Source organism: Vigna unguiculata, chromosome 7 (assembly GCF_037176805.1).
Source record: "Vigna unguiculata cultivar grain cowpea cultivar isolate G323 ecotype 2 chromosome 7, ASM3717680v1, whole genome shotgun sequence".
NCBI classification, from domain to species: Eukaryota; Viridiplantae; Streptophyta; class Magnoliopsida; order Fabales; family Fabaceae; genus Vigna; species Vigna unguiculata.
In genome coordinates this window covers 34,037,094-34,049,574 of record NC_140798.1, presented here as the reverse complement: position 1 = coordinate 34,049,574, position 12,481 = coordinate 34,037,094, and the positions used below count along the sequence as shown (strand labels likewise).

The 12,481-nt window shown below is 29.5% G+C and overlaps 1 protein-coding gene across 2 annotated transcripts; it reads left to right on the top strand.

Annotated features, from left to right (window-relative positions):
• The first annotated feature begins 6,930 nt into the window (after positions 1-6,930).
• On the top strand, positions 6,931-11,084 carry LOC114192733 (cysteine synthase-like). Of its 2 annotated transcripts, none has more exons than XM_028082531.2 (11): positions 6,931-7,066; positions 7,311-7,368; positions 7,500-7,609; positions 7,710-7,767; positions 8,095-8,358; positions 8,442-8,579; positions 8,679-8,730; positions 9,614-9,693; positions 10,362-10,421; positions 10,578-10,658; positions 10,766-11,084. In XM_028082531.2, the coding sequence occupies exons 2-11, from the start codon at positions 7,330-7,332 to the stop codon at positions 10,853-10,855; spliced, it is 972 nt and encodes a 323-aa protein (XP_027938332.1). In that variant the 5' UTR covers positions 6,931-7,066; positions 7,311-7,329; the 3' UTR covers positions 10,856-11,084. The 2 variants fall into 2 exon arrangements, with proteins under 2 accessions (XP_027938332.1, XP_027938333.1); XM_028082532.2 differs by having other exon boundaries at positions 7,007-7,142.
• The last annotated feature ends 1,397 nt before the right edge of the window (positions 11,085-12,481 follow it).

The following is a 12,481-nucleotide window of genomic DNA, read 5'->3' as shown; positions in this document are numbered from 1 at the left end:
CTTAATCTATTCTCTTTATTATTGAAGTTTATTTTTATTTGTTTTTTAAATTGCAGTCAATTATTATCTTTCATCTAATTCTCTCCTACACCGCTCTTTAATTTCAATTTAATTCCTACTAAGTTCTTACTAAATTTCTTATTAGACTATTCACATAAAACAAAATAGTTAGCATGGTCGTACAAATTTGTCAGACAAAAATACATATACATGCGAAGTAAAAGAAAAATAGTATCATTTACATCACATTTTTTTTTTTTAAATTTCAGCCATTGCTTATGGTATATTCAATCAAATCAAAGTAAATCCTTCAAAAGTTCGGATGGAGAATTAGAGAAACAAAAAGAAGGTAAATTTATATAGAAAAATGGTTTAAGCATGAGTGAATTAAATATATTTTTTGTCTTTTTCATTTTTAATGAAGATTAGAATTAGACTCTTTTTGAAATTTTGGATCAATTTATTCTCTTATATTTAGAAATTGTATGAATTTTTAATCCTTTTAACTAAGATTTGTTAAATTTATTTGACGTTTCAAACATGTTTCTTAGTTAATATTGAAGCGAATAATATGTCAAATGGTATAAATAACTCAAATGTTATCATGAATCGCATTTGAAACGTAGATTAAACTTAATAAAATTTGGTTAAATGAGCTAAATTCACATATTTATAAAGTTGGAGGATTAAATTGGACCAAAATTTTGAAGATGGACTAATTCTAAATTTTAATTAAAATTGAGGACAAAAAACATAGTTAATCATTTTTATGTGCAGCCAGATTAGAGTGTTTTGGTATTGGGGGACCTTCTTGATAGATGAAATCGAGGAATTGAGTGGGTTGTGAAGAACTCTAATGCGAAAGTTGCTCGTGCTTCTTATTTCAATGCCAATGACTCATTTTAATTTCTTTACCAAGATTTTTGTGCAGAAAACCAAAATCCGAAAGAAAAAAAAAAGTTCAAATATTATTTTGGTCATTGTTTTTGTCTAATTTGTTTAATTTGGTCCCTTTTTATGCTCGTTCAATTTGGTCTTTGATTTGCTCATTTAATTTGGTCTTTAATTTGCTAAATTATGTTCAATCTCATCCTTTTTGTTAACACCACTAAAATTGATAATGTCAGGGTGTACAGAGTGACATCGTTCACATAACGTGGCATTATTCACATCATGATTGGTTGTGTTTTGTTCAAATAAGTCCCTATTTTAATTAAATTTATTCAATTTAGTCACACCCTCCATTTCATGACCCTTCACCACTAATAGAGATGGCAAAGCAAGTCAACCCGACCCGCTTTGGCACATCCCGCGTTTTGGCCCGCAAAGTGCGGATCGAGCTGGCACGCCTCACAGTTCAAAAATAGGTATACGTAGTAGCGAAACTTGAACAAAAATTTTAGGGAGGCAAATTATATTTGTTATATATAAATTATTATTTTTAATTAAAAAAATCATTTCTTTACATCATTTTCTCTATTCAAAATAAGCACTTATGACAATAGAATCTAAATAATATGACAATAATATACATGAAAGAGTAACATAAAGTTTATTATAAACAATAATATATTAAAAAAAATTACCTTTAGTCAAAGTGTTCCTCTACGTTCTTTCAATGACTTAAAATCTTCAATAATTAAATCAGAACTTTGAAGGTAGTTCTTTCAATGACTTAAAATCTTCAATAATTAAATCAAAACTAAAGGTAGTTGCAATATCCCTTTCCATTAAAACCAACTCAATTACCTGTAACAATGAAAACATCTAAGCCAGATCGTCCGCTTGGTTTTTTACTAAAAAGATAACACGGTAAGCAATATGCAACATCTTTTAATGGTGAATACTCTAGCCATGAAAGAAATTGTACTATACCTAGACAAACCCAAACAACTACCCAGTCTAAACTGCCTACGTATAGTCCTATTATAAAAACAATAGACGGATAGTTAACCGAACAACATAACACACATGACGGCTTAGCTCAAGTCACATACTATGAAGGATAATGCATAACGAAGAGGCGCTAACTCCAAACTTAGGAAATTGCAAGGAGGCCCCTAATATCTTCCCACAAAGGCACGAGATTTGGGCTTGGCCCAAGCACATCCAGAATCTGAATATTGGCCTAACGTAGCTAAGGGGGGCCCAACCCATAAGAAAGGACATACATAATTAATGATTCTATAAATACATGTGGACCTCAACAATTAAGAGGTACGCTTTCATTAATTCACTAATATGATATTTGACTTTTGAGAGCCCTCGTTGACTTGATCGTCGGAGTCATTTCCGTAGGTAACCCTTTAAGGGTCAAGGCCGCCAACATTAGGAGAAGACACATCCAAGCCAAGGAGAAACCAGTCCAAGAAGTCAATGATTGGGGTAAGATGTGATTTGTGTTCCCTGACATTTTGTTATTGTTTCCGTGGGAAATGAAATAAACTAAACCATGTATACTGCAATCTTCTTGGATGATCATCTTTACCAGACAACGAATAATTTTCTAAATGCATTTGATATAGACCCCATTTTAGATAAGTTCTTCGTACCTCATCAATTTGATTTGGGGTATTTCCAAATTTGAATACGCTTCCCCGAATCACGTTCTAAAATATTTTCAAATTCATTATATGTAATTTAGAACCTTAGAGAGTTGTTTTAAATTTTCTTCAATTTTTGGATTCTCATAAAGTTTCACAATTTTAGATGACGTAGATGCATCTTTTTCATCTGATCACAAGCCTTCCTCTTGAAAAAAGTATCAATTCTTTTACTCTTTACCATATTTTTTCTAATATAAATTTGTCACATCTCACCTATTTACAAAAACATAAAATTATGAATACTCCAAATTAAATCTTAAAAACAAGACTCAATATTTTAAGAAAACTAATAACTTCTAAATGATTAGCTTCTTTTACCTTAGAGTATATTCCTAATTTTGCTTTTCTCTTACACAACTTCAAAGCCTAAAATAGCTCTATCTACACAAAGAAGAGTTTGATCAACAATTAGAGCATGATTTTATTATCTCTGACATATATAGATATGACTAAAGCGTGAAAAGCTGCATACAAGAGGAAAATATATTGCTTTGAAAAAAAAGGTAAAAAAATGAACTTACTCAAAAGAATAAATTGTTCGGTCCAAAATGTTCCTTAACTCCTCAATTTTGCCGTAGTGCAATTTGATTTTTAAAATAATAAGGAATTGATGGTGAAAATTAAGATGGAAATAAGATGAGAGAAAAGAGATGGAGGCACGAAAGAGAGAAACCAAATAAAGAAGTATAAGAAATTATAATAGAGAGGGAAAAACATGATTTTTAAATTTTAATTTTTTTTTTCAAACTAAATTAATATAAATAAAGTAATAATATATAAATATTTCTTTTAAATATATAAAAAATAAAACACAAAAAAAATCGTTGGGGCTCCCCTTGTCACACTTATCTTCCACCACTCTGCGGTTGGCTCGCATTTGTAATGAGCAAAATATTTTTTTTTAATTGATATTAATTTTCTATCGAAATAATTTCAATTAGTCTAACTAACCAAAGCCAAGAAACAATAGAAGATTATAGGTTAAATTACTCTTTGGGTCCTTCTATTTGTCAAGTAATGTCAATTTGGTTCTCAATTTTTTTTTCTGTCTCAATTTGGTCTTCATTTTCTTAAAAATGATTCAATTTAGTCCTTACTGTTAGTTTGACCAGATGATATTAAAGTCAATGTCACGTGTCAATTTTTTGTTTTTTTGAATTTTTTTTTTACACGTGTCACTTTACGGTTGTGCCACGTGTCAAAATTATTTAATTTGGTTCCTATATTTAGTTTTAGTTTCAATTTTGTCCTAATTTTTGTAAAAATGAAACAATATTGTCCCTCCTTGAATTGACACTCAATTTACCTTCTTATAAATCTTATGTTGATATTCTTACTAACATTAACATGCTTATTAAATATTTCTAGAAATATTTTAAATTAAATTTAAATTTTATACAAAACATTAAACTTTGGTTTTGTTTTGAACTTGAAATATAGTTCTTAAACTTATGTGTGACAAATTATTTGATTTTTAATCTTCACTAAGTTTGTATAATATGATACACTTGATGCCTTTATATATGATGACAAAATTGTTAATTGTTGAAATTAAGTTTGGGGTTTAACTTTGTTTAATAATAAAACTAAAAAAAACTTATTTAAAAATATTTCTACAAATATTTAATAAAAATGTCTATTTTAGTAAGAATATCATCATAAATTAAGTGTCAATATAAGGAGGGAAAATATTGCTTCATTTTTACAAAAAATGGGACTAAATTGAAACTAAAAGCAAATATAAGAATCAAATTGAATCATTTTGACACGTGACACAACTGTGAAGTGACACGTGTACAAAATTAAAAATATTCAAAAAAAAACAAAAATTAACATGTGGCGTTGATTTTAACATCGATGTTAAAATCAACGGCAATGACTAAATTGAATCATTTTTACAAAAATAAGGACCAAATTGAGACAACTAAAATTTAGAGGACCAATCTCACATTACTTGACAAATACATGGACTACAAGAATAATTTAACCAATATTATAACTAAAGTACAATTGTAACACGTCATCCTACAAAAAGAGACTCAAATTTGTTAACCTAAACATGTTCAGTCCATACTTATGTCTCTTTGATTCAATTTAGTCCATACTTATGTCTCTGATTCAATTTTGTTCCATTTTTTTTAATAATTGAAATATGTTTTTTTAATCTATGTTTTTTTATCAAATTAAAACTAATTAAGTATAAATATTTTTACAAAATTAAGTATTAATATTTATATTAAAATTCAATACCATAAGAAATGATCAACAAAATAAGGTTAATAATATACAATAATGTAAGATATTAAAAAGTCACTTTTAATAAAGAATATCACTATAACATTTATATAAATAATAATTATGGTCTCAATTTCGAGAGAGACAATATTGTTCTATTTTGAAAAAATAACAATGACTAGTAAAAATGAGTTAATAATATACAATAATGTAATATGTTAAGAAATCATTTTTAATAAAAAAATATTAGTATAACATTTATAAAAATTAGCATAAACACAAATGTTATCGTGCCTGATGTGTGTACGCGTTTTTAAAATATGCATGATATTATATTAGTAGGTAATGATTTTGTAATGTTATTAAGTTAATATACAAAATAAATTTATAATTATTAAAAATAAAGTGAAATGAATGGAGAAAAGATGAGAAAATAACTCTTGATGAATAGGAAGAAAAAATATAGACAATTTTATAGAAAATATGTAAAAGTAACTGTTAATTTATAAATATTTTAAAAATAGTTATATTGTAAATAGTAAAATTGAAATTATAAAATGTAGACACAAAAAGATAGAATCCTCTTATATAGTTATAAATAATAAATTTGGTCTCAAAAATTGGAGAGATACAATAGTGTTCTATCTTGAACATAAGTAGGGATTAAATTGAATCAAAGAGACATAAATATGGACCAAATTGAATTAAAGAGACATATATAAGGACTAAATTGAAATTAAGACAATGAGACAGTAACATTGACAAAGGCCATTGTCTTGTGGCATTGACAGTCCCACATGTCACGTTAAGGACTTGACATGTGGCAGCAAATTTTTTTACAAAAGTTTGGACACCAATTTGACACACCCCATTGAAAGTGAGTTGAAAGTGGGACCATAATTAAACCTTAAACTTTTCTATTGGAGTGACATATGATCACCTTCCATTAACACTATTTAACAATCAACCACCTAACTATATTAATTAAACATTTAATTTATGATGATTTTGAACATTATTGTTATTTATGCACAAAAATATTTTTCAAGAAAATAGTTTTCATTTTTTATTTTATATCAATTTTATAAAGTTTAAGAATGCTAGTATTCGTTAATTTAATTCACGTTCTTAATTTTGTAGAATAATAAAATTCAATATATAAATGATTTTCAAATTTTTTTTAAATAATAAAATTAAATAAAACTAAGATTGTTTAAATTTTCTTATAAGTATTAACTTTTTTTTATTTGAGCTTAGAATAATCATATACTAAATGTTTAAGTAATTACTATTATGTACCTATTTATAATTTTGTTTTATATATTATTATATTTTTTTTATTAAGACGCTAAACTAAAATATCATTTAACAAGTAAAAAAATTTAATGTGTTTAGATTTAATGGATTATACCAATTATTTTTAGTTTAAGAATTAAAATATATTAAAAATCGAGATAGAGAGAAATTTTTATTTTATAGGGAAAAAATATTTAACACTTATTTTAAATATAATACGAAAGAGACGTTTTAAAAAAAACAGTATTTTCGTCATGAAATAGATATTTCAAAAATATAACATTTAGAGTAGAATAGGTGCTCCGAAGATGCTCATTACTATTTTGAATATTTTACTATATATATATATATATATATATATATATATATATATATATATATATATATATATATATATATATATATATATATATATATATATATATATATATATATATATATATATATATATATATATGGTATTTAGATTATGGATACGTGTTCGGAACAATCAATATTCTTCTTAGTAAAGAGTTAAAATTCATTTTTGTTTCATTACTATAACCGGTTTGATAACTGGAAAGAAAAACAGACAAAAAAATTCTATGTATGCGTCAGATAATTTTGAAATTATTCAAAAAAAATTGTACGATGAGCTTTGCTGGTCCAAGGTAAAAACTATCCATGGAAGAAACTCCATGTGTAATGTCTAATGTCTATTTTTCTGCATAAAGATGCAACTTTTGGATGTTAGCGAGAAGACGCCAAAGACTTAAATTATCACATTCCCTTAATATAATAAAATAAAATATAATGAATTGTTTAACAACGTTTACACCAATCAAAGATATTTCAGTTCTGCGTTTTTTGAGGCAAAAACAGTGAGCCATCCTTTGTATTCAAAGCTTTTGCTTGCTGTCACTGAAGGCATAAAAGTGAAGTCCTACTTGGTAATTTCAATCTCCATATTTTCGTGCTGCGAGTTTTTGGCTCTGATTTTGTGCTAAGGATTGGTCAACTGTTAAGGTGTTTTTCTTTAGTTGGTGGTTTTTGTAAATGAAAGATTTTTGATTGGGTATTCATACATTGTTGAAGGAATCATTAGGCAGAGCTTGTCGTTGTTGGAGACTAATTATAAGATATGCTAAAATATTTTCATTTGCTGTATGTAATTTATTTACCCTTTGCTTGCAGGTGTTCTTGAGTTGATAGCATGGAGCCAAAGTGTGCGATTAAGAAGGATGTCACTGAAGTAGAGCTCTTTCTCTTTTCTCCTTTTACCTTAAAAAGCTTATTTATTCTGTTCCACCATGTTTGTGGTATTTTCTTTTCCCTTTACGTTTTGTTGAAAAATTAAGAAATGTTTTTCTCTTTACCGTGCAGTTGATAGGGAATACCCCAATGGTGTATCTGAACAACATTGTGGAAGGATGTGTAGCCCGCATTGCTGCTAAATTGGAGTACATGCAAGCCTGTTGTAGTGTCAAAGATAGGCATGCAATGCCTTGATTTCTCAAACTAGAGCTATTTGGATCTGTAAGGTTTTAAGATTTATGAGGTTTTTCATGATAATCTTCTTTTTCTCTCTCTCAGGATTGCATTGAGCATGATTGAGGATGCTGAGAAAAAGGGCCTTATCACACCTGGAAAGGTTAGCTGTGTGAAAGTTACATTTAAATAATTGATTACTGAGTTGTGTGCAAATGTTTTAGAAAACAGTTTTTAAAACCAAAAGAATGAGAAGGGAATCAAACAAGTTCTAAATGTCCTTCAACTTTGGCCTGTAATGATATTTTTTGAGTTTTGGACAGCAATGTTTTCCAGATCATAATAAGAAAACATGGTTTATTGAGATTGTCTAATATTATTGCTTATAATGCTCAAGATTGGCCCTTTCCACACATCAGACACTTGTTATATTGTCTGTATTGTTCAAAATACTAACTAAATTTAGTATTTTTTACTTGGGGTTGAAAAGACTGTCCTGATAGAGTACACAAGTGGTAACACTGGCATAGGATTGGCATTCATATCAGCATTGAGGGGCTATAAACTTCAGGTTGCTATGCCATCTTATGTGAGTCTTGAGAGAAGAATTATACTGCGAGCCTTTGGAGCTGAGGTATATCTTACAGACCCAGCCAAAGGAATTGCTGGGGTTATTGAGAAAGGAGAAGAACTACTAGCCAAGTCAGCTGATGGTTATATTCTCAACCAATTTGATAATCCTGCCAACCCAAATGTATTCTCATTATTCACAGAACATTTCTAGTTTGGTGCTTGTATGAAGAAAAACTGCAGCTGATTAATTTTCCATCATTGTAGATTCATTATGAGACAACGGGCCCTGAGATCTGGAGAGACTCAGGAGAGAAAATTGATGCTTTGGTTGCAGGGATAGGAACCGGAGGATCAATAACAGGTGCTGGAAAATTCCTCAAGGAGAAAAACCCAGACATCAAGGTATATATATAATTTTTTTATCGTGCATACTATGCTGGCAGTGATCATGAGACAAGTTTTCTTATGCTAACTTCATAATTTCTTCTTCGTTTCCCCCAGCTGTATGGTGTGGAACCAGCTGAGAGTGCAGTTTTGAATGGAGGAAAGCCAGGTTATTTTAGCACCTTTCACCACTTTATTTGATTTGTCTATTCCAAACAGCATTGGTGAGTCTGCTATACTGAAGAATAAACCAATGACAAACCGTACTACTTTTCGTCATATGTCTCCTCTGTTAGCATAGACCATGTATATATACCACATTTCTTGTAACATTTTATACACACTCAATAATATACGATCTCCTTTTCCATATATTTCTTTGTTTTCTACATCCTCCACATTCCACCTATTAGCTTAGAATTGCATATTCTGGCCACATCCTATCTTCCATGTCATGTATTTATCAACCAACTCATCTGATTTGTAGATCCACACATCTGTTTTAAATTCCTCTACCACCTAGATTTGTGTCTCATTTTGCATTCCTTTTTAAGACTTCTCCAGTTCTTGTATTTAGATTCCAATACTTGCTTCCAAAATCCATTGCTCTCTTGCCATCCTCCATTTCCACTTTGTTAACAGAGCTTCATTAAACAATTTGATATCCTTGACTCTGAGGTCTTCGGTTTACATATTTTATCCCAATTGACCCAGGTTATTCTCCTTCTTTCATTCCTCCAACCCCACATAAACTCTCTCTGGATACTTGTAATCTTTATTACATACGACACTGACATTTTAAAGAAGGACAAGTAGAAGAGGTATTGAATATTTTAACCTGTCAACTGGACTCAGTTTTGCTATTCATCATTTAACTTTAATTGTAATCAAGGTACTAATTATTTTATTTGTTCAAATGTCTCTTTCCTTCAGATGTCATGCATAAATTCTTACAAAATTATTCTCTAATCTTGAGCAATCCTGTGGTAAACTACTAGAGGCTGCTGGTTACTGACCTTTTTTTTTTATCATCATTTGCACACATGTAAAAGGTAAGCACCTGATCCAAGGACTTGGTGCTGGCATCATTCCCAACATTCTGGACGTTAATATCCTAGATGAAGTTATTGAGGTAGCTCTTAACACTAATACATTGTTTAGTAGTGAGTGTTGTATTTTTCAAATATTTCATAATGTATCGTTCAGTTGTTATATCCCAAATAATTTTTGGAGGACTTGTAACTTTTTAGTAATACGCAGGTTGTTGTCTCCTTAAGAAATATATTTCTGATCCGTGTTTGAAGGAGATTCTTACAATTTTTCAGATCAATTAATTAAACACAGTAAGCAAACATATACAAGGAAAAAAATAGGAGATCTTAATTTATCATTTTGTTTCTCTGTATGATAACTGAACAGGACAAAGTCGTTGAGCCAAAGTAGCAACGAACCATCCTAAGTCGAGAAAATAGACATAGTGTCTTGTCGAATTAACATTGAGTCATGAATTCTCCAAGCCTACTCAGCCTAAATTCAGCTCTTAATTGTTATAGATAGTGTTTTTAACATTTTTCTGACATATAAATTAATAAAGCAACACATCTTGACATTCATTATCTATTATCTGTGATCTACCAATCTTCAATGACAGTGAGCCGTATTAATGCTAGGTTTCCTATTCTTGAAATATGCTAATATTTTGAGCAAATTATATATATATATATATATATATATATATATATATATATATATATATATATATATTATAACGGATTCTAAACAAGGTTTTATGAACTGCAGATTTCGAGTGAAGAAGCTATAGAAACTGCCAAGTTGCTTGCTGTGAAAGAAGGTTTGCTGGTATGGTAACGATAATTTGTGATTCAGCTATTGCCTTTACTATAATATTCATACGGTTCTTCGTGATACATATGAACCTGTGCATTTGTACATTTGTAATTCTAAATATGCAAACTGTTATTTTTCATGTTGATTATATGAACAAATCTTTTGCAGATGGGAATTTCATCTGGAGCTGCAGCAGCTGCTGCAATAAAGGTGGGGAAGAGACCAGAGAATGCAGGAAAGCTCATTGTTGTGAGTTTGTAATCTTTGATAAGTTTATAAATTTCAAAAAATTGCGTAATGTATGCATTGAATGGCAGATTATTAGCTAATGTCAATGCTGAATCTTTGTTGTGCAGGTGATTTTCCCCAGTTTTGGAGAACGCTACTTATCTTCACCACTGTTTGAATCCATTAGGAAAGAAGCTGAACAAATGACACACGACTAAGATGCATAAATACCTGAAGTTAGTACTCATCCAGTACTTGTTTATCAAGGACTACTATCAGTTGTTGGTCTAAAATAAGTTGAATAAACACCGGGATTGAGAACAGAATCAAAATAAACCCAACAACACTATATGAGGTTTCAAAAGTTGTTTTGAGATCATCCATCTACGATTAAACAGTCACTGTTTAGCTTTTATGCATCAGTTTTAAAAAATTATGTTCTCTCTACCAATCAGACATCAAAGTAAGTTTAACAATGTAAAAATCTATTATACTATCGGTATTTACTCAAATCAAAATGCTTTTAAAAGGCAAGACCAAGTAAGTTAAAACCAAAAATCAAATTCTTTGAATTGGATCTTTAGGTAGAAAACCATAAACAATAGCAATATTATGAGGTATTGTCTAACAATATTACGAGGTATTGTTTAATTTGAAATAGGGAGTTTTATTACGGTTTTGTCTTTAAAATACATTTTTAAGAGTTGGGAGAAAGTGTATTTAAACTGATATTGACGTTAACTCTTAACAATGTGAAATTGTTGTGTGTACCGTAACAAAAACCATAAGCTTGTTTGTAACTGTCAGCATTCCATGTTAATGCAAAAGCTATATGGTTGGAGCTGTGTTTCTCTCTAAATGCGGTTTTCAAACCAACCCTCACAAATACAAAATTGATGAGGAAAAGCCGAATCTATATATTTAGCTAGGAAAGTTGTTGTAATTATCATTAAGATGGAATTAAAGACTCAAGAAGGAGACCTAGAGTGTGCTTGCTTTTCATTCTGTCATAGTTAGTAGTTGATTACACGGAAGTTAGAGTAGTGGTTGTAGTGCACACTGTCCTTGTTCATCAATCTGTGTCAAAGTCAAAACAAAGTCTTGGCTCTTCATATGGCTGACCACACAACATGCAAGTTGAGCTTGATTTTATGTCCTATGAATATGATCATAGAAAGGTTACATCAAGCTGCAGGATATTTTGCACAAACTAACTTCTTTTTCATCCATTAGAAGAAAAAGATCGGTGTTACTCATATCCTTACTTCTCTTATAAACTAATACCTTCCCAAGTCATGTTCGATCAAACAAATGAAATGATAAAATAGAGCAAAATGAATTTTGCTTAAAAACTATTGAATATACTTCAAAAACTTTAAACAAATGGACCACCATTAAAATTACTCAACGTAAAGTGTACAAACTATAAAGTTAAATTTGTTTTATAGCTTTACTCATGTTCTTTTATGATAAAGCTCCTGTTTAACAATTTTATATAATTTCAATGATTTTTTATAAAAAATATAATTTTTGCAAAGACGCTTTCTTTTTTCATAAATGATTTTTCTAAAAAAATAAAAACTAAAAAAGAAAATCGTGTGTCCATATTTTTTCTCATATCCAAAAAAAAACCTTGTTAAAAAATAGACCTCTACTTTTTTTGTTAAAGAAAAAGACATTTAAATGGAAACAGAAAAGACCCTTTCAGTTTTTAAATTTTTCTGTGTCCATTCAGAATTGGACATGTCATCCGAGAGTCCCCAAATTTATTTATTAAAAGAATCTGCCTCTTTTGGTCGGCTAATTCAAACAAGAAGTTTTGGCTAACTATTTTTTTGTCAAAA